This window comes from Scomber scombrus, chromosome 16 (assembly GCF_963691925.1).
Source record: "Scomber scombrus chromosome 16, fScoSco1.1, whole genome shotgun sequence".
Lineage (NCBI taxonomy): Eukaryota > Metazoa > Chordata > Actinopteri > Scombriformes > Scombridae > Scomber > Scomber scombrus.
In genome coordinates, this window is record NC_084985.1 from 16,791,939 (window position 1) to 16,816,183 (window position 24,245).

At 41.2% G+C, this 24,245-nt stretch overlaps 1 protein-coding gene across 1 annotated transcript in view; it reads left to right on the top strand.

Moving 5' to 3' along the window:
* Positions 1 to 13,383: 13,383 nt before the first annotated feature.
* Positions 13,384 to 24,245, top strand: part of gabbr2 (gamma-aminobutyric acid (GABA) B receptor, 2) — a 185,785-nt gene continuing 174,923 nt past the window's right edge. Inside the window, exon 1 of the mRNA XM_062436593.1 lies at positions 13,384 to 13,698. Coding sequence (XP_062292577.1) covers positions 13,384 to 13,698 — 315 coding nt within the window. The remainder of the gene's footprint in view (positions 13,699 to 24,245) is intronic.

Genomic DNA, 24,245 nt, shown 5'->3' on the forward strand with positions numbered 1-24,245 from the left:
TGCCATAATAGAGTGTGAGACATTTATTTTACAGGCTTAATGAATAGGGTGGTATGGTTTGTTATGAAACTCACATTGCTCTTAATCAATGTTTTGAAAGCCCCTGCACTCCTGTATTGAGATGATACATGAAAAAGGAACAGAAAACATAAGCTTCACTGGATAACAGCATTTGATGAATGCACAAAAAATGCATACAACACCCTGGAAATCTGAATTACAAGTGCTCACACTGCTCCATAGAAACAACCAGTCCTTTGAGTAATAGTTGCACAAAGTGACAGGTGAGCAATGCTCAGCGGGTAGTGGTATGGAAATGGTGCATGTAGGACTGTGCCCATTGAGCCTGCTTGCTGGTAATGAGCCTGCAGACATGTGGAGGAGTGGCAGTGAGCAGGGCCAACTCCTCTTACTGCCTAACTCTGCTTTCATCGCCCTGCTTTCATCAAGCTCAAGTGCCACAGCTATTAGACCTTTGTGCGATGTTGAAGGGGGGGAAGCTGAATGTGCCAGCACGGTTGGCTAGGTTACTTCCAAACTGCTTCCCACAGCAGCTCTTTGATTAACTACTCAAAATTATGATGAGTCTTAAGCATTTTGATTTCTTAAACATATTGCATAGATTTGGTCTGTTTTAATTGCAATTTTTGGAGTGTTTTTTCCCCACCTTAGAAATCTAATTTGACCTAAATTATTTCAGTAATTTTGAACCATCTAAAATGAAGCAACTTGATATAATGTGACCTATATTTTTTATAGTGGAAAAACATTACTCTTCTTTTGTAACTAATGTACAAATAAGTGGAAACAGGGATGTGGATCTACTCACGAGTCACAGACAGAGAAAGAAATATATTGATATTCCTCTAAAATGTCTTTGAATGGCCTGAGTTTCTCACCACCTGTGGATGACCAAGGACATATTCAGTCCTTGGTCATCCCTTTATTTTATTACTTTTTAAAAAAAACTCATTATTCACTGTCCTCATTGTTTCTTTATGTTTCTAAATGACATGGTTATGGTACAGTGTTCACAGCACATTGCGTTGAATAACTAACCTCTCACATCCTTAACTGGTGCCTGCAGATCTTTCACTGGATGCCAGAACAAGCTTGACGGGTGTCAACAGAGTGGCAGGTATACGGTACGTTATTTTCTCTTTCCACCAACATGCTTTCATGAAGCAAACACACAAAAGATGTGAAGAGGGACGTGGAGACACAAAATCTATTGAGTGGAGGCAGCCAGAGGCAGACTATGAAGCTCCTGCCAGAGAGGAGCCAGTGAGTGAGTGGCAGGTGGCCTGGCCCCAGGGACTCCTAATGAAGAGAGTCTGCCTGCTTGCTTATCGATCCAGCCACATCAGCTGATCTGATGCCTGGCAGACTGGGGGAAGGGGGAGAGGGGTGCCTTAATGGGCACCTGGGGCAACACACACATATGCACAGAGGATGCGGATGTGCTCAACAGGTGTGTGTGTTTGAATGGTAATGTTTATATCAGATTTACTTTGTGTGTGTCTTAATGTTGTTGCAGAGACTACCATTAACCACTAGACACATGCATTTTGAGATGTGTATTGTGTACTTGAATGTTTATGTGTTACACACATGTAACATATAAAATTATGACTGTTGTCAAGTGTTTGACCGCTGCACATGAAAAGACGAGGCAGAAGAGACAAAAGCTGTCTGCCCGTCACACTGTAACACAACATTTCTAAGCCACTGTCCAGTGTAATCTACTCACACACACACACCTCTGCCCTCACAGATGCTCCTTCAAGCTCATTATTTCTGGGACTGTCAGCTTGTGGCCTGTTGTGTTGGTTGGGTAATGCATCTTAAGCCCAGCTATCAAATATGAATGAGGCACTGACTTCCTCATCTATCTTTTATGGCTTTCATTTGTTAAGCTATTTGACTGCGAAAATATTTTTGGATGTTCCCTTTTACTGTTGTGAATAATGTGCTCGAGCAGCAGCAGTTGGTCTATTATGAATCTGAACATACCGTACTGGGTTGTGTGAATATTATTGTTTGGGTGAGATTTGGTTAAAATATTTCTGTGAATGAGGCTTTATAATCATAACTGATGTCATAAATTTTCATTTCATGGTTTGTGTGATATCATGATTGAAACTGCATAATATACAATACAGTGCTGTGTTAGAGTGCAAATTAATGCACAATTTACTGTGTGTATTTATCTATGTATGTATGCTTGTCTTTTTCAATTAGAATCAATTTTGTGTATGTCTGATTGAGTATATCAGTATGTAAGCCCATGTTCCAGTTTGTGTTGTGTGTATGTATGTATTTGTATGCTTTTGCATTCATACATGAGAGCCTATAAGCATGCATGCATTTTTACATATATTCTATATTTGCATTTGTTTGCATATACAGTTACAGCTCCCCACTGTTAAAAGAAGATATCACTATACATGTTATATGTAATTCCACTGGCCTAAGACAAGCCTATCAATATGCAAACACTGACACCTCTTCTCCAAAGCTGAATACTACATAATTAAAACTTTGAGCTTTTATATAAGAAAAGTGAAGTGGGAGAGGAGATTTCCCTCACACAAGGGGACATTTTTTTGTTTGCTAAACAGCAAACACTGAGCTCAGGTGAGTATAAATCCTAAAATACTTCGTCAGTCCAGAAATATTAGCCATTTTTTCACTGTCTTGGAACCATTCACAGGTCTGGCACCTTGATGATAACCCAGATCTTTGTGGCCGAGCCTTGGAAAAAAGCTGTCCCTGTTCAGATGATCAAGGAGTGTGTTGGATTACCAAACACACACACACACACACACACACACACACACACACACACACACACACACACACACACACACACACACACACACACACACACAGAATCCTGAGTCTTTCTGCACAAGTGCACATGGACTTGACACTGTACCCCACAGTTCACATGGCTAAACTATTAGGAGGAAGCTGTCAGCAATTCCACAAGCAATCACTGATCAATACAATTCTCTGAGTGGCTGGGCATCTACAGTGTCCATTAGTACAATCACCAGTAAAGAGACATAGAAACTATACCCCCGAGTGCTCTTCACTCGCTCCACAGAGAGTGGGAACATCTTCATCATGGAGAGCCACACCAATCGGCTCACACATCTATAAATCATCCAACAGCTTTTAACCTCTTAAGAGCGCACACCTCTTTGTCTTGGTGGATGGGAAAGGGGTTTGTGTATAATTAATGCTGCTGGGGTGAGCTGAGGTAGAAGGGTCTCGGAAAGCTGCCGTCCATCCCTTCCATCTCTGAGCACGTGTGCTGCGGGTTGGCACGTGCGCATGCATCAATGCCTGTCATTAACTTGACCCAGAGAAAAGCCAGGAGATTCTTCTTCTTTGACTCTTTTTTGTGCAGCTTATTCTTTATCTCTACATCTTATTTCTCCTCATTCCCCACTTTGAGCTGTCTGCCCTTCTCTCTATTTCCCTTTCACTCTCCTGAAAGTCTCTGTATTATCACTTTGAGCAACAGTTTGTACAAGATTTTGTTTGCAGAGTATTGTCTATGCATGCAATGAGAGTGAGAGTCTGCAATTTGAGAAATTTCGCTGTGTGTGCATGTGCCTGTGAGCATGTTTGTCTGTGTGCATCTGGATTTTGTGTGTATGTATTTCTTCATACCCACTAATTGTGACAGTTTTTATTAATAGTTTGGGGCTAATGTGCAATAGCGTGACTCCAGCTGTCCTACTAGCTCGTTTACCCTGCTCTCTTGCCACCTCAGGCCCTAATTATCAAGCTGACGATCTGACATCCAACACTAAAACAGAGACGACACATTGACATATTGTCACTTCTGACTTTAGACAGGACCTCTTTGAACCTGAGGTTACGCTGCATTCCACAAGCTTGTTCCATCTTGTCTGTCTACCTCTAAGCATGTCTAAAAACTGTGTAGACCCCAGATCATACAAAGCATGATGCTCAATCTGAAAATGAGAGTATAGATTTAAGATTTTCCAGTCTCAGATTATGCATGCATATAAATCTGCAGGTTAAGAAAAACAATAACATGACAGCCGGGTAGTGATTGGCTTTCACTATTAATTTTTTAAATTTGCGGTATTAAAAAAACAACAACATTTTTGTTGAGATAGGATCCTTGTTTAACTCAAATCCTTGCATGAATGTAAAATAAGTTCTTCAATCAATTACACTGCACAAAAATTTGAAAAAGCTATGTTCATATTTATATTTAATGGACATATATATTGTGAATATCTACTCTGTTGTAATCTTGTTATAATCAACCGACATTTAGAATTGCTGTTAAAATGATCAGACTTTCTATAACGCAGCTATGCTGTACATGACGTTGGAAGCATTCATTGTTAGTGTGATTATGTAAGACATAGTTCTTGCTATTACCAGGACTTGACAGTAATCAAAATAGTGTTCTCCCACAGCACAGCCGCAACTGAAGCTCTTTTGAAGGCAGTGGCCTACTTTACACAGTCTAGTCACATATTCTTGATTTAATTTCGAAATGGAATAAGAAGGGCTATGATAACTTCTTCTGACCAGGACAAATGTAGCATAGCCATTCAAGATTATCTTTCTAGGGTGCACACCAGAGGACACCCTTTAAATGAGAAAACGCCCAGTGCGCATTCTCTGCCCATGCTGACACAATAGAGTGCCTGGAAATCCTGGGTGCACCCTGCTGTGCAATGCGAGTCACTGTTATACATTCTATTTGCTATGGTTAATGTTTATATGTCAGCCCTGGTTTGTGCCTCTATAATGTTTTTACATTTGACACTTTTACAGTGATAATTTCATTCAAGTCACACAGATAAACATTCTTAGAGATAAAGACTCCTGTAGGTCAGAGACTATGACTACACTTACTACTGTTATGGAGACATTTCCACATTCCTCAAAGATTCTTTTATCCAGTCTGGATGTAAAAAATTCAGTTGGCTGCCAAATTAAAAAAAAATGTGTGCTTGTGTTTCACTAGTTGCAATCCTGTATCTTAAACCGAACAAAGGCCTGAAGTGACACCTGCTTCTTTAGTGGAGTGCATTAGAAATGGAGACCACACATGACTTTTTAAACTAGGAAAAGTACATTTATTTAAATAAACTAACTTAAGTATGTATGTCAGCTCATCAGTAATGTTTGTAGTGAATGAGTGTGTGAATGTGTGTAGGTGTAAGACAAAAAAAACAACAACAACCCCAACACAAAAACAAAACTAAAACAGTTGAGCCCTCCTGCTTTTTATCCATTTGTGTTTAGTTGACAGTCACTGTAGTGTTTTGTGTGGTTTATTTCAGTTGGTCTACAGTGGATAATCAGTGAATTAATGGAAATATCAGGAAGGTACCCATTTGTCGTCTTGTACATCTGGTCCCTTTTGTGGATATATTCTTTTAGCCATTCAACATTCTGCATGCCATGTAGCTAAAAATCTGCAGTAGGCTATAGTTTGTAGCTTTAAAACAGTTTGTAGTTGCAGTTAAATAAATGATCGTTAAAGTGAGAGAACTAGAGGAATAACACTCACTAGAAGACTAAAACATGTACTTTTTTATGTATTGAGTGACTATACTCAATAATTAGAGTTAGCAGATCTTAACAAATCTTAACATCATCTCAGTCACTGGTGTAGTTGTTTAATATATTTTTAAAAAAATGCATTTGACACAGTTTCATTCTGCACTAGCTTGGTGCTAGAATTCATTTGGTAGCTGACAATGTATGCAATACCAAAAACATATTGTTTATGAAATATTGTAGAGAGCGTTTCATTTTCTCTTTGAATATTCACTTTTCCAACTTCTAACACTTCAAAAGCTAATCTACAATGGGTGTGTTATACTAGTCTTTTAATCTAAGGGGCCCACAATAATTTAAATTGAGTTTTCCTTGAATGCACATCAACATCAAGTTGACAAAGCACAATGGTGAATGTAATCTAAAGCATCCATAGTACAAGCAAATAGAGAGATAAGATGTGCTGTAATATAAGAAAAAGTTGAAGTATAAGAAAAACGTGAATTTAGCAAAAATGAGAATCAAGAAATAAACCTACAATAATCTCAAATTCAGTTGTTCATTTGTGTGCACATTGTATTTATTGTGTTTAATTCTGGATTGGTTTTTAAAAGCTGTTTTTCGTGTGTGCGCGTTTATTGTGTAATAGTCTGCTCATAAATGTACATAATGTGTTTTTAAAAATACTTAACTGCCAAACTGGTGTCTTGCCAGCTTCTCTGCAGTTTTTTATGAATTTGTGTCACAGTGCATATCTCACAAAAGTCTTTTGATCAAAAATGCAAAAATGTCATTAGGAAGTTCCAGTGCCAAGCAAGGCCAGGCCAATCCAAGTCATCCCTCTTCTTTATCCCGAGGGGAAATTTCCTAGTTGAAAGTCTGCAGTGTTTTCATGTTTTCCAAGCTCATAAAACATGCATTCTCCACCGCCATGCATGGAACACGCCCCGTTGAAGAATCGCTTCTCAACTTGTTGGTATGCATGGAATTCGCAGGACTGTGACTCCAGATACTGAAACCAATTATTCAAATAGCTGCCACTGTAACTGGCAGGGCAAGCGTGTCGAGAACAAGGGAGAAAAGCATCTTAGAGATTCATAATAAAATGTTCCCTGCTGTATAGTGGAGTTACTTGTCTGCGCCATTTTGAGATGGAGTCCGTTGTCCTTGGGTTGGAGTTTTTACAGTCAGCCATGTGTGAGATGACTCTGAACTAAGGTGTTGATCTGGGATAAATGAAAGTCTACTGTAGTTTTCACTTCTAATACAGTACATGCATCTGTGCACCAAGAAGATCACATAGAGCCTTTTCCTGCTGTAGTTTTCATGTTCAAGGATGTGTAATGTGATACTAAGTCATATGCTTTGCAGAACAGAACTCAACCTAATGTCCCATTGTGACTTTGTGAATTTGTGACAGTTTGGATGGATAAATGGATTAACCTTTCCATCTCCCCTCCACACACACTCCAGAAATGTTAATCAAAACAGTGCTGAGTAATGTGTTCAAGTGTAGTTATAAGAAAGAAACTGTTATACAGTGAGTTACAGGAAAGTGTCATGAAGTTGATTAATCATTAATCAGGAAGTTCAGTTATCTACTCTTATCTATTGTAAACAACTCACAAAAGATGTACATGGATATTCCGTCAGTGAGCATGACCATGAACTTGAGCTATGGCATAGTAGAGCACTTGAAATATAGTTTTTCACTCACCCTCTTTTGAATACATTGCTTTTAAAATTCATGGAGCATCTTGTGGCGTATTGTCAGAGTTGTGGTGAGGGATGTCCTTAGGCCACTCCATTAATCTCTATTAAACAGGGACATGTCAGCCAGCTGTGTGTGCGTGTATTGTGGGTCTTTTCAGTATTGAATATCAGCTGTTTGAGAGTACAATTGCTTTTAAACTAGCTCATTGGATAGCAAGACAAAGTAACTTGATATAGTCAAATTAGCACCTGAAATCTGCCCTCTGTTGCAAAATCACTGCACGTGCTCATTGAATTTGCAGTGATAATACAAAATTTCATCTCTGATTGCTCAAGTATCAACATCTGCATAATTATTTCACTGTTTGCCCTTCATACCAGACAAGTATGTTCCAATTAGTGGTGATATATTGGCTTGACATCTCGTTAAGTGAGGACAGGCAGATTGCAGGGCCATGATTGAAAGCTTAATGAATGATTCATAATCTGAAATGAAATGGACATTTTCATTTGGGCATGTGCAACAATCATTAGCGGGTCACGTTAGAAGAAAGCAAAACAGTGTCAATTTAGAGGTGTTGATTGATTGTACCTGGAAACGGTTACTGTTAAAATATAAAACCATAGTATGTGCTAATTGGGGAACAAGATTTCAGAATGTTTCATTTACAATTAAATCATACTCTCCTCACCTGGCATTTGGTGATGTTATGCTGTTTTCTGCTCCACACTATTTGTACCCATAGCTCATATTTCTAGTTCTCTACCGTCTGGGTGTTGGTGGAAAGTGTTCAGCAGGGAAGGATGTTGTCGCGTGCAAACAGATGGGACGACAACTTGACCTACTTCTTCATCTGGATCACTGCGAATAGAAAAGAAGGATGACTACTGAGAGGAAAGTGGAAAATAGAGCTGTGTGATAGAGTTCATTGTGTGGACGAACAAAGAGCTTAAAATACAGGTATTTGGTTTGATTTGCAATACTTATTTTTTTACTTTAATTTTTTCGATTTCCACGCTTTCTGTACTTTTATATGCATTTATTTGTGTAAAAAATAATTAGGAACCATATATATTGTCTGACTTCAAAGGTCAAAAAGTAAGTCATGACAAATCAACCAGAGATAACCAGACTGTTCCATTATTGTGTTCCTGATAGAGTGAAGATGTCTGATTTGGGAAAATCTTTGATATAATGGATGTGCTTGTCAGAGAGAGACCTAGATATTCCAGCAATTCTCCGGGGCCATACCTGGCTCCTCTGTGTGTTGTGTACATAGAGCTGCTTGGCTTTGTGATAAATGACCTGTGTTTTAAGAAGCCAAGAGAGTCAGCTCTGCCATATCAAGACCGACGGATTTATGCCTTAACCCTTGTGTTATCTTGAGGGTCAAAACTCACTGCCACTTACTAATAGCACAGAAAACCCACTAAATGATATTTTGTCAACTTGAAATGTAATGATTTTTCCTAGAGTGACTCCAACATTAGAAAAAGTGAAATGCCGTCTTCATTTTTCCATGAAAGCTGAAAACATCCAGTATGTCATTTTTGAACTGGCAGTTATAAAATCATTCACACACACACACACACACACACGCACGCACGCACGCACGCACGCACGCACGCACGCACAAACACTCACACACACACACACACACACACACACACACACACACACACACACACACAGACAAAACTTTCTTATTTAAAAGTTTCTTGTGCATCCCTCAGCACATTTTTTCAGCACATAGGGCTCCTTAACGGGTGTATATAGGTCTTGAAGCGAGGCTGCATCTAGTCATTTTCCATGCAAGGATGCCACTGAGAGTATTTCAGACTTTCTAGAGAATGCTACGATTTGATTTGATGACTGTGATTCAAGACCTACCAGACATGCGAGAAACACAGTAACAGCCATAAGAAACTTCTAGGAGAAATGGTTGGAGCATCGGCCATACCCCTACAACCCTGTGCCTGAAGTAGCGGTGGATGAACAACTGGTTCCATTCAGAGGTACATTTTTATTTTCATATCTGTAATGTAAGTGATTTTCACAGTTTAATGTATTACTGTTATATCATTGATTTATGATTGTTCTATGTGACACTGATTACTGCTAATTCATTTGTCAAAAGGTTGCTTCCCTTTCAAGCAGTATATGCCCGCAAACTATGGCATCAACATAAGGGTGGCCTGTGACAAACAATCCAGCTATGCTTTGAGGATGCAAGTCTACTCAGGAAAGCTGACCAGTGGAGGCCTGGAGAAGAACTATGGGATGTGGGTTGTGCTTCATGTGAGAGATAGACTGAGGGGGCACAATGTCACGTGTTACAATTTTTTCACCTCTGATGAACTCAGCTGGCAGCTCCTGAAGAGGAAGAGCACCATGGTTGGCACATTTAGAAAGAACAAGCATGAGCTCCCCCTGTACTTATTGTGAAAAGAGAGAGAGGCCTTTTCATCGGACCTTGCTTTCACCCTCATCATTCTAGTTTTTTACCTTCCAAACTGGAACAAAAACGTGATCCTCCTGAGCACCCTGCGAGAACTAACTGAGATCAGTGATCATGAGTACAGGAAGCAGCCATCATCCTGGACTACAACCACAACAAAGGAGACGTGGACAACCTGGAACTTACAGCTGCAGGATGGTGACTGCCCAATGTTCCTGGAACAGCTGGGAAAGGCTCTTGTAACCCCACACATTTAAAGAAGGGAGTGCCTCCCCGACACAGCAGCCTCTGCAGCACTTATGAAAGCTGTTCAGGGGGCTGAATCTTGTTGTTATCCACCTGAGGCTGCAGCTGGGGCAGGCAAGAGGAAGGGAAGCCAATTGTGCCCTGCCCCCGAAAGAAGGACTTCAAAACAAATACTATGTGCTGCACATGTGAGAAATACATCTGCAAAGTAAACACACACATACACACATAAACACACACACACACACACACACACACACACACACACACACACACACACACACACACACTCACACACACACACACACACGCACGCACGCACGCACGCACGCACGCACGCACGCACGCACACACACACACACACACACACACACACACACACACACACACACACACACACACACACACACACACACACTTGCATACTGTTTTCCATGTGCTAGAGTTGATTGATTTGTTATTTTTATTTTATATATATTATGTTATATATATATATTTTATTCTTATTTAGCGTTGGGTGGGGGCAATGATCAACAAATGGGAGAAGAATTTTGTTGTTGAATTCCTCATTGTACAATATAGAATAATATGTCACTATGTTGCCAAAGACTGTTATTGTTTCCCTTCAATAAAATGCATTCAAAACGACTTTTTTGCACATTTCTGCTACTTTCTGAGGCTTTACAAATACTATTACTTGCTAAAATTTAAGGCAGACACATATGCAGTACCTTTAGCAATAATAATAATAATGATAACAATAATAATAATAATAAACCTCTGCTTTAGTAAGGAAAATAGGTGACCTAATAAAAACAAGTGGTGTCCAATGATTAAATGCAGCTTTTCTGCATTGTGAAGAGGGAAAGCAGATGTTCACAAAGTTTGTAATGAATGACAGGTTGTTTCTTTATTCCTAATAGATTGATGCTATAAAATTCAATTAAGCTGCCCTACTTTAGGGTTTTAGTGAAGTGGTCATTTTCAACCCTTAGGACAAGGGGAATTGGTGTTAGTGGTAATGGGAATTAGGAGTACTTTCATAATGCCAATTTTCTGATGACAAGCTATAGCTTATAGACTGAATCCATCTGAAAAATGCATGCAGATGGGATGTTTCATTAGTACTGCATATGCTGACATCATCATTTTTAGGATGATTAAAGATACTGCTGATGCCATCATCTTTAAAACTTTGAAGACCTGCATCCTGTCTCTTGTGTAGCATTTTTAATGTGAACAATTTGGCAATGTTGTCACTTCCACTTCATGGTGTGGGCAGTGTGGAGTGATGCATCCAAGGTTCACACCTGCATCCACACGGTGATCATAACAAGGCAATCTATAGGCCCAGTGCCATGTCCATCCTTATCCTGGATTTAAAACCGCACCCCCATCGCATTCCCAATTATGCTTTTGTTCAGGCGCTTTTCAAACAAACCCCCTTGACGCTGATTGTAATTGTGCATGTTGTATAATTGCGCAGGTCAAATTGTAGACTATGTGCCTTCGTTTTTGAAATACAGTTGCAGCTGATGACTTGAAAGGCTTTTATATTTTTCCCACATATGGAGAACAGTTCCCCCCCCCCCCCCTCCGGTAGCATATTCTGTTCTCTTCCCACACCTCTTTAACAATACCATGAATTGTGTTGCAAACTATTGCAATAATTGCTTGTTTTTTGGGACCCTGGCCGTGGGATAAAGTAATCCTTCTACATAAAGACATGAATAAAAATGTGTATCCATGCCCAGAGGAAGCCTAGGTAATAGACTAATGCACACAAGTCAACAAGAGCAGGGGAAAAGTTTATCTGCAGAGTCGTAGCTGCTTTCTGCATTTCAGGACCATGGACAGCGAAGCTTCTTTGCATTGACCTTTCTTAGATCTGGTGCTGAATTTCTCCTCAATTTAATTGGCTCAGTATCCAACGTTTCCCAAATATTTTGTGAAATAACAGTGGTAAGACTTGAAGCCATAATCATCGTTGTCACTTATATCTGCTCTCTCCCAGTTCCATGGCTGGATTAAGTTATCTTGTGTGAGCCCTCTATCACATGTAGGTTTTGGCACATTTTGTTTAAATGGTTTGCTACAGGGTAGGTGGCACTGTTCATTAGAAATTCATCCATCAAAGCACACGCAAAAAGTCCCAATCGCTTTGAGTGTGTTCATGACTAACATATAGATTCTGAATATTTAAATATTCTTTATTGATCCTGGTGGTAATTTCCTTTTCATTATCTGGTAGAGACGCACACAGCCGGCTATTATCACGCTGAAGGATGCTTCGGCAGGTACGACTGCCCGTGGGAATAGTCCTACCATCCTCGAGGATAAACATTTATAACGGCTCTCTAAAAATATTGTTTTTCGTTTTTGATGTGACTGCTGCCTGACGTGCCACACAACAAAGCTATACACATGTATACAGCCCTATATATTTTAACTAGCCTGCTCTATGCATGTCTGAAACGTCGTCTGCCTCCTATAACATAAAAGCCCAGTAAATCACCCTGGGCTGTCAAGCCGCTGATGAGTCTGCCCTGCATAAAGCCTATGCAGCCTTTCAACCAGGCTGTTGTATCCCTCTCCTCCTTCTCCTCCTCCCCCTCCTCCCCTCCCTCGTTTCCTCTCCTCCACATTCACTGCTCCCTCTTGCGCGCACGGTGAGCAGCAGCAGCAACAACGGCTCCGCGCTCTTCTGACGCACCATCGGAGATGAGCATCCCAGTCCCACAGGCTGTCAAGACAGACTCTCTCGACATCTCCCCCTCGGACCTCTGCGGTCAAGCTTTCAGCATCAACTCTATTTGTTTTTAGTCCGCCATCCTCACATCCCTTCGTTGTGTCATTATTTGTCAGTTTCAGCACTGCGTTTGGCAGGGATGCCCAAGAGTTACCATCTCTTGGCTGGGAATTTACTTCGGAGGTGAATTTGTATCCGTACCAACTGTCAACAAGAGTGATTGATTCCTGTCTACACTTGCGGTGGTCTTCTTCATGTTTTTCGGGGCATCCATAAGGACATTCTTGTTCTTCTCAGATAAGTGGTTGAAATTAAAGGTGTAAAAGGGGGGTTGCATGAGAAGGCTGTTTTGACAGGAGATCGTTTGGATGACGGACACCGAGAGGCAATAGCTTTTTCTCTGCAACGCAAATCTCAGCGCCCTTGGAATATTTTTTACAGAGGCACTGTTATAGAGTAGAAATATTGTCTCAGTTTCCAATCATACAACGAGTTTGCCCACTGCAGGGGCTGCTGCGGCTTTCGTGTCTGCTCTGTTCTGATATTCGATTTCCTTGACGGGCGAGCGTCTGAACATCCCGGACGAGCCCGAATTTGCAATGCCCAAACAGTGAGGGTACGGTGGGTTCTCATTTGGTCACCCTGCACGGTAGCATGGCCCCAGCCCGGAGGGACTGCAACGGCTGGGAGATGCTCTTCCCGACGGGATGCCTCCTCCTCTCTGTTTTGCTATTTCACCCTACCGTGGCCAAGGTGTGCAACGACCGCACCAAACATGGACAGGACAACAGCTGGTTCTCCAGGGACGGGGAAAATTTGCCCATCATGGTTCTTATGCCCATGAACGAGTCGGCCCTGATGAGCAGCATCAGCCAAGGGATCGAGCCCGCGGTCCAGTTGGCCATCCAGCACATACGGGAGTCCAGGAAGTACTCGTTCTCACTCATCACAAAAATCTATGACACCGAGGTAACCATAAATGACTAAATCCCTCCACTAAGCTGCTGCCGGTTGGCGTGTTTAAAACAGTTGTATATGGCTTGTGTGTGCCTGTGTGTGCGTGCATGCGCGTTTGTATATCTGTGCACGTGTGTATGTGTGTGTGTGTGTGTGTGTGTGTGTGTGTGTATGTGTGTGTGTGTGTGTGTGTGTGTGTGTGTGTGAGAGAGAGAGAGACTCGCGCACACTGGCCCGTAGCTCTCCACACAGTGTGCGTCCAAGGGGAAACGCTGGAATCAGTGGTGTTTGTTATCTGCGCAGACTCGTTACTGGAGAGCGTGTTTTCCTTGCGCAAAAGTCAACTGCTTTCGCTTCCCCCCCCATAATGACAGCACGGCATTAATGCCCGTTTCCCAGCTTCGTCTGTTTCTCAGCTGTCGCCTGTCGTTGACCGTGCATTTAAATGTAACCTGACATCATGGCACTGCATCACCCCGGCACTCCAGAGCAACACTATATTGAACGTCCTAATGGTTACTGCAATTACCAGATGAAACACAATGACGGAGTGATACAAATGCCATTAATCGCACACTAATTGATATCAATTTTTGTTCGGTCTTTTTTTATATTTGTCACTTTATAAAATGTGTTCATGACTTAAGCTGGCTTTGCGCTATAAAGATATTCAGTCACGAATCATTGTATCTTTTGACTATTAAGGGCTTATTCTCGTGGTGCCTGAAGATGGCGGTAATTGGATGTACCATTTCTTCTGACTCCCTGCACTTATGAAAGGAGCTGAATCTTTCAGCATTCAAGTTCAAAACTAAGATCTTCTTATTTTATAACAATAACAACTCTCTAGTTTTAGAAGTGTTGAAGTGTTGTCATTGCTAAACCTTTGAAATGTATTGTGCGTCATTTGTTTACACTTTAATTATTTGAATCAGTCAGCAGTGCTTATAGTGGCCTTCCAGGCTTTGGTGATTTACATGCTTTTCATGACACAATGCAATTGAGGGGAATAAATCTTCTGCATCATATAGTTGCAATGCTATCATAAGGAAGGTGATTGTTTGACAGACGAGATTAACAATTCAGCTTCAATATAAATGCAATTAATCTCACTTTAGATTAGTTTACTCTACTTATAATTTCTTTCGGGTTCTTCTTCTACATATAATTCAACCGTCTCCTTAAAACTGTAAATCATATGTGTCTTAGATTGCAGAACAAAACAAAAAACAGATTGCAGTGTTTCTTTTTGCTCTCCTGTCCAACACTTTTTTCAGTGAACTGTACAGGATATGCACAGGTGTGTCCGTTGAAAGAGCACACAAACCTCTGTTGACAGAGGTAAACCCTCAAAGGCAGCATGCGCTCAGACCATGGGATTAATATGCTCTTATGAGAGCTATGATTTTTTTCTCATTCTATTCCCCCGAGAGAGAAAGATGAGCTGGAAGCAAGAGGTCAGTGGGCCAGCCTGACATCCGCTCGCTGGGAATGTCTGATAGTGATGCCAGCTTTCTAATACTAGCAATCAATGGGAACTTGTGAGGACAGTGTTTGATGACTTTGTGGTCAAAGGCTAAACTCTATAACACTGTGTCACTGCCAATCCCGTGGCATTTGACATTTGTTTTGTATACAGACCATCTGAAAATCCAGGCTCTGATCCTGTTTTTGGAAATGTCAAAGTAAAAATAGTCCAAGCCTCAACTAAGACCCTCAGTTCTCCCCTCAGTAGCAGATGCATGATTTTGCTCAATGCACAGATATATGCCGAAATATATAGTGAACGCTATGTTCATTGTCCTATTACTGAAAGACTTTTATAGATATGTGCTCTATACTGTACTAGGTAAATTGCACAGAGGCATTTTGTTAGCTCTGTGTTCAATTATGAAGAAAACAGCTCCCTGACAATAGCTTAGAGTGTATTTACAAGCTATTGGATATCATCTGGCACAGCTAGGCATGGTTAAAGTCAACATGGGAGTGCCAAGAGCGCTGTGAAGTGTGAATGACAATATATTACTGCATCTGAATATAGCTATTATATATTTACAGAGAAGAATAAAGAAACAGACTTTAGTGGGAGAAACATGATTTCAATAACTTCTTAAGATGTGAGAAACTGTTATTGTTTGTTCATATCATATTATGCAGTCTGAGGTGTTGTATCTCAACACTCATGAGCATTTACAGGCGGGTAAGACCTTTGCCCGAGACAGGTTTATTGCTGTATTGTTGACTATATTGGTTTCGCAGCCACTGACATGTTTATAAGAGCAATAATGGGATTTTGGAGATGGCTGTGCTATTAACAATTTACCTTACATGTATTCATTATATGTTTATTGCCATATAATCTTTTACTTACACATGAATAAAAGTGCTGAACACACACACACACACACACACATACACACACACACGCACGCACACATGCACGCACGCACACACACACACGCATGCATGCATGCACACAGCTTCTCCACATACCACATGCTTATGTCTGAAAACAATGCATGCATCAGTGCATTCGTTGCAGCTTGCAGCAGACCAAGTGTGTGCTTGTGTGTTGTTTGTACGTGTGTGTGTGTGTGTGTGTGTGTGTGTGTGTGTGTGTGTGTGTGTGTGTGTGTGTGTATGTGTGGGCACTGGGATTTAGCCTGGCAGATGTAAGTAATCAGTCCCTGAGCAGAGGCTCTTTATCCCTTTATCCCTTGTCGGTGAAGCCATGGGTTGACTGAGCAGGCCCAGTCCATCCCCTGGTGCTGTGGAGCTGGGTAGTGGTGCTGATGATGGGGACGGTGAGACACTGGGGAGTGGGTGTCCCGCAGTAAAAGGCCTGAGAGTTGAGGATGTGCAGCTAGACTGAGAGAGTTGGAGAACTGAAGAAGAAGTCACTGGAAGTAGAGCAGATGTCCTGATGTGGAGATGCCTGTAGATGAGGATCTAATGCGGGTTGGTGTGAAACCAGTCTGATCAGGACTCCTAAGACATTTCAGTCCAGGCATTGTAGCAGGCCAAAGCAGTTGCAGACGAGAATACATCTTTGCTTTAAAACCAGAGCATTGCAGGTAGAAAAGAAGCAGGATGGATTATATCAACTGGGAGGCTTACTGCTGGAGCTGGAGTTGGTCCTCCACTGCAGCTCTAGATGTGTGAGTGTGGGTTTTAGTGTAACCGAGGACTGATACTGTAACTCTGCAGGCTTAGAGGATCAAAGCTTTGGAGAGGACAGGAAGCATTGGAAGAGGATGGAAGGGAGACTTTGGGCAGCGAGAGCATTCAAGGCTAAGCTACGCTAGTTCACCAGCTTATAGGATGTGTGACAGGCCCTTGAGAGAAGCCACTCAGGGAAAGATCACTATTTAGCAGAACAGTTAACAATGTATTTTGAAGAGCGGTAGTTTCGAATTCAGGCTATGGCAAACCTCCCACATCCAACAGGAAAAGGGTGCTGTCATACCCCCAAAATTAATGCAATTTTATGAAAACGTGTGGATTAGGATATCAGTGAAGTGTATTCATACATATTTTCAATCTCATTAAAGCATGCTAGTCCTTTGCACAGTTACTTTAGTTCAGTAGAAGTTTGACTCTGTGGTGGGATTTCTTATGTGGCAGAGTCTGTTCATCTTGGGACTAAAATTGAGCTGCATTTGTGACACAGAACTGATGTGTCAGAGATTGAGCGAAATGAGGAGAGAAGAAGAAAAATCTAAATCCTTTCATTAGGCCTCCGGTAAGAATATGATATTTATTATTACCTCGCTCATTAGGGCTGTCACTTTAAAAAAAAAAATCAAGTATGAATGAATGAAAACTCAGAAGTCATTTGTTTAAATTCATTTAACCACAACCAACACAAATAAAATGGAAAATATGTTGAAGAATTGTAAAGTTTTGTTCATTTGTGGAGCGTCAACAGCCAAATCCCAAAAAAATGTTCCATACATTACGTCTCAGATGGTTTGCTGTCATGATTATCTGTTCAGCATCTTACTAGTTTCCTCCACTTAGGTGACAGTACCGTTTACGAAGACCTCCTGATGGACTACATAGCGTATTTCACTTGTACGCTGTGAATTTTGACTTCCATAAGACCATTACAGATTGGCTTTTTAATTACTTTCCCATGTTTGAATGGTTATTTAACTACAGAAGAAAAGTGGCAGCCCCATGCTTTTGTTGTCAGTTATGAAATGAGGAAAATTATTTGTGATGACATGAGGTGGATAGTCGCATCCGTTGTGACAAGCAATTTGATATCACATCTTGGAATCTTTTCTTCTCTTCATCACTTTAGAAGAGAGCAATACCCCACTTCTGGGAAGAAATCTTAAATTAATTTTTGTACTGTTAAGTGCATGTGCTCCCTTGTATCATGTTTCCTATGTTCTGGCAGTCAGAAGAGTGAACACATATATTTTTAAAAAGGCAAATCAATACAACCGCAAAGGCACAGAGTCTGTCGTCAGAGATAGGGATCTCACCCTTGTACAGTGCACCAGATACAGTATGCAGATAGTATATGACTGCCCATCCATGCAAAGCTATGGGCCTCCTGAGACTATGTTAGCAATGACCTGTGTGTTCAAGAGATACTGCACACAGATATAAGCTGCTTCCTGTTCTGTCCTTTGAGGAATAGATGCAACATGTCACATTGGTGAACATGTCGGCAAGCCTGAAACCACCGTACAGTACACTTGTTCACAGGAGGAAGAACACCCCCCTGAGCGTATGTAAGCCACTCTGTCATTTTGTCAGAAGAAGTTAGGTTTTCAGTGAAAAGGCATTAACATAATGGAGGTCAGGGTGCTGCTAAGCATAGGTCTTAAGTCAAAGTGAGCTGGTTCAGTGCTGTTGGTCTTTTTAGCTTTAAGGATTTTTTTTCAGGGAAGTATCATTTGTTTATAGTTTAAGTCATTTATGTGTTCAATTTAGAACAAAGCGTCCTAGAGTAGTTTTTACTGATGTTTAGCACTGCAGTGGTGACCATGGAGGGGGGTCAAAAAAAAGATTGCTTGTCACCGTTCCTGGGAGAGAGTGAATATGCAGGGAGAGTAGGGAAAAGCAGCCTGTGAAAGCCCGCGTACTCTCCAGCCATACAGAAAGTGCTGAGTGTGGCTGTATCCACTGACCCGACACAGATAGTGGGGATCAATGTGCAGCAGCCCTTCTCATAGAACGAACAGGATCTCAGGGGAGAATCAGAGAGAGAGGCGAGAGAGAAAGAGATGTGTAGGGCTAAGAGATGGAGATCCCGAAATAGGATTATATAATCTTCTGCGCAGGAAGAGGAAATGGCCAGCCTCTTAATTCTCATTGGATCATAATGCAATGCCATTTGCCTTGTTTCTCTGAGGCTACATTGTTTAATGGCCTCATGAAAAAAAGCAATTACTGCATGCAATGAGGTAGGTGCATTAGATCAGTTAAAGGCGCTTAAGATTTTGTCTTGTTATATCAATGATCTCATCATGAGAGTATCGTGTTTATATCATTTAATGTTTTTTTCACTCTGTTTAATACGAATATGGAGAACCATGTGCTCCCCGTTTAATAAAGCTACTAAATCTGAGTACTAATTGCTGACCTTATGTCTGAGTCAGGCCTCCAGTGGCCTGGAGGGCTCAAGTGTTACAGCCTGAAACATGAACTTTCTTGATAAAAGAGGCTATTATGTGCCCTGAAGCTGGCTTCATAATAGAAACTGTGACACCCAAGAACACACTTAATATATCACATAAATGTACAGACCTATACAGACACACAGTATGTACACTTGCAACCTTCAAACATACCACTGCAGACACACACACACACACACACACACACACACACACACACACACACACACACACACACACACACACACACACACACACACACACACACTGAGCACACTGAGCACATATACTCCCAAATATGGCCATGGCTGCTGTTCAGTTGGCACCCCTGCAGCACTGCCCGAGGTCAGGACAATGTGGTCAGTTGAGCAGTTAGATGTCAAGTGTTGTTCAGTTCTAATAAAAAAAATGGAGTCACACATCATCAGAGTGCTTCGTACAACATTATTATCTTTTTCATCCTCCCCCTAAGTATACAGAGCAATCAAAACCTCTACCATACATCAATACAGCTTCTGTTTTTTCTTTCCTTACACATCTCTTTCATTCTGTGTTCAATTGTGTTGGCTTTCATTACTGGTCTGATTTGATCAAAGATTTAAAAGCCTTTCTTATGCTCATTTTTGAATGAAATAAAGGGAGGAAGACACAGCTGAGCTTTGTGCATTCTTGCTAATGTCGAATTCAAAACTAGTTGCGTCCGTCTGATGACCACCAACACTTGTTAGCCACAACAGACCTGACCTTTTGACCATTCTTTGCTGTTCTTCCCAGAGGTTTGCTTTTAGGCTTAAAAAAAGATATTAATCCGGTTTGCCTCTTCTTCTTCTCTGGTACGTTACTGCACACTGACCACAGGGCAACGTCTTTTTTCACATGTTAATAACACAGTTCTTTATTTGATATGATACGGGTGTTCGGAGCGCAAAAATTCAGTGGGTCAGTTCAAGTGTGACAAAAACAAATTAGCCTTCTGGCTTTCTCCACAGAGCACTTTGCATTTGCCTGGAGTAGATTACAGTATGTTTGACAGAATCTCATTGTTTGTGTGAGAATGTTGCTAATTTGATAGAGCAAGACAGACTGTTTGGCATTATCTCTTGTCTGTGTAGTCACCCTGCAGGCCCTGATGTGCTGACCAAGTCAAGGGCTAATCGCATGAGAGAGGCAGAGGCTGAATTCAATTTCAAAAGCACCTTAAGCAAGTCTCGTTGGTTGCTTGCAAAGCAGTCAACGTGTGCATTTGTGCATGAGTGCTGCTGGAGGTTGGAAAGGATGGGAAATAGTCTTTATGCTTTATGTGTGGGTGGAGTTACTCAGTGGCTGGTGGATGTGATTCTTTGAGATGGACCCAATCACCCCTCACTGATATTGTTACTGTAAGAATTAAGCAATATCACTGGAGCCTCCTGGTGAAATTCAACACAGCAAAATGCTGTTGTTCAGGATCTCACTGACATTACTGCACATCTTTTTGCCTGTCGACATGTTTTTCCTGCATTGCTAACTCTGCCTCAGAAATCTAATTTAGCTTGTTGTTAGCTCATTGAAGTGAATAATATACAGTTTAGTGTCTTATTGTCAGCCCGAACTCATTCATGGTGTGGTCAGTGGACTGTACTGTTGTAAGAACCACCAATTAAATGAAGATTTCCTGGATGGTGCCAAGATAAATGCAAGCTTTCCTACAAAATGACAGAAAAATAATTTAAAAATACTAATATAATAGTACTAATCGTTTCTCACTTCACTTTGATGAGAGCACCTTACCTGGAAAGATTAATACAGTATCTAAAACTCCACATACGTTGCCCTGAATTCATTGAATCTTAATTGCAACCAGGCGCCATGCTAATGTAGTAAAAGCTTTAATGAATTCAGCTTGTGATAATCAATTAGGTTTCAAATGAATTTGTCATTGTCAAATTTTAATCTCCCTTTCTTTGTGTCATCCTATTGTGTTTTCCCAACAGATGCCGTGATGAGACATCTGTCGGCATGCCCCCTTCTCATCTTTTTCTTTCTTTTCTCTAAGACTACTATCATTGCGATGCACAATGACTCCAAAAGGTGGCGAACCAGGCAGCTGGCTTTCATTAATATTAAACAAACAGTTATTCTGCAATTCACGTGGCTATACCGTGGTGCTGAGGGAGAGACTCTCACTGGGAAATGAGCCAAGAGGTAGAAACCGGGTGGGAGAATGGATGAAGAGGTGGGGAGAACACGGGGACTTTGGCAGGGCAAGATGGGGGAGGTGTAGAGTGGAGAGACTGAAGGTGAGGCATGTAAAATAGTAGCAAAAAACTGTGAGAATGCCACTTTAAAGGAGCAGTAGACGAGAGCCGGGATCATGAGAAAAATCTCCCATCTTTACTCAGTGCTGCAGAAAGAAACTGACAAGATGGCTGCTGCCATGTTGAGTGCAACACTATGTCAGTCTGTCGGGCTGCTGCTGCTTGTGCATCTATAAAGCTGCCATTGATCCTTAGCCAAGCCACTTGCACAGACAATTACCACAGTGGATGTTAATCTGCTGCTATAACTTGTTACATTGCAAACTATTGAAAAAATCACTCTTTCTTTTCCATTATGTGTTGAGAGCATTATGACTCTCTCAGTGTTTTAGTTTTGGTGGGTAAAGGGTTTCAGAATGATATTCATGATGTTGTAACCTGCTTGGTGAACTCATTTCAAGATCCAGGAGAATATGTATTTGTGTGCTTATGGTTACGAATCCCAAGAGAAGTGCCTGCTGCTCAACGTGGAGAATTTCCATCACTAAAAGGCTGTGTATAAATGTGTCAAAGAGGCACACAGATATAGGAAGAGAGAGGTTGTATCTGCGTGATAGGATTCAAATGTTCAATATTGCTCCTTCTTTGATGTTGCTGACTTTTCACCTTTAAACAAAGCAGACCCTGACCATGGTTCTATTACCCCAGATGACCTTTTTAAAGGATGATTTGTTTCCTACTCAGTATCACCTTCATCAGCCATTATCATACCGTAATCTTTAAAATTTTTACCCTCTCCTCTTGCTCCATCACTGTCTACTCCTTTCACTCTTCATTTCTCTCTCCACCCCCCCTCGCACACCTCTCTGCCTCCCCCGTCCCTCTTCCGTGAGTGAACAGAAATGAAAGGATTAGCGTGGAAAGGGTGTGCCGTTGTCATTAGAGATTGGACAAATACCGCGTGCATGTTCCTGTCTGTTGCTCTCAAGGGGGCCAAGCACAGAGCAATAAGCGGAGAGAGTCCTGTCCTTGTCAGTCCTGTAATTACATGAAAGCTTGTGTCATTCTTGCCCCCCCCCCCCTAAAAAAAGAGGAGCCCAGTGTTTTCTGCTTCTTGGGAAGAGGTGTGTCAGTGCACATGGACACACATGTATGGAGTTTGATTACCTATAAAGAGAAAGTGACTCTATGCTGGTGCGTGCATGTGTCCACACAGGCAGTGTTTGACTCTGGGGGCCAGTGACTCTGTTAGCATGCTAGTACCATGATACTAGCATGTGCTCATCCTGTTCCCAGGGGTCAACGACACTAAACACTCGTTCCCAGAGGGCAGGTTGGTTGTCATGACCACAGCTGGGATGAGCGGACTAAGGCAGATGCTACAGAAGAATAATGGGCTTTCTTGCTTCATCTCTATCTTTACCACAATGACATGCACCTACACCTGCACACACTTTGTTTTTTCTCAGCGATCTTTCTTTCTCTTACACATAAATGCACACGAACACTCACAGTGGAAACAACAGGTAAAAACGCATTGTGATTGGTCAACAGAGGGCACCAGGGCGCTGCTTGACCTAAGCTGGCTTTGGAAAAAAAAAATGTTTTAAACATATTTTAACATAATGATCACTTTTCTTGGATTTACTTATTTCATTAGTTTTGACTGCATAGCTATCTGTTCATTTACAATATGAAAACAGATTGTGATCATCATGTACATATCCTGTTGCAAACAATTGCACCAGTCAGGGTCATTCTTCAAAGAAGTGCAGGAGGCCAATTTGGTCGAAATCCTTTTCTAGTGTGGCCCATTTAGACACAAATTTGCACACAGTTATATTGAATCTAGGTTGTTTTCTAAGCTAATATAATACACATCAAAATTGGCCTATGATCCCATCCTGATACATACGAAAGAGCAATTGTCATTCACCAACAACCTCTGGAACCTTTAACAGCAAATTCTTAATTTTCTCATCAACACAAAATCCAATGTTTACACAACAGTGAATGCACTTACATAATTATTGCACTTACATAATTATTGTACTGTACTTATTTTATTATCTTGAACATATTGGTGTGTTTGGAGTCTGTTTATAATTTGTATTAATCAAACTGGAGACAATGGGAGCAGTTCCATCTGTCACACACCTCCGCATGGTTGCTACCTTTTGTCTCTTGCACAGGTTTGCTTTTTGGGATATTTGTCAGTGCAGTTTCTCTCTCTAGAAAGAGATGCTCAAGTGAAGGAGCTATTACACGGTTTCAATCACACAGATAAGGACCTTCATGGAGCACCTGTCGGAAGCACAGCCTTCACAGTTATTATTTTACAGAAATAGACTATTGGATTTAATACATTAAAGCTTCCTTGTGCAATATCTCATGCTTTTGTGCTCATCCAGCTGTGAGGAAACAAACTGTCAGTTCACGTTTTGCTTTCCCTCGTTCGGTGTGTGCCATTTAGATTTTGCGGTCGTCAAACATTGTAATCCTCTGTATGCTTTCCAGTATTTTCCAGCTTTAACTGACCAAGAGAGCACTGTATTGTACAAGGATTGTCTGAAAGTGTAACTATTGTGATTTGTTGCCAGTATGTGGGCCCCAGCGTGTGTTCATGTGGCACACTGCAGCTCTCTGCACCAGTACTCCCAGACCTTTGTTCATTTGCTGCCTGTTCATA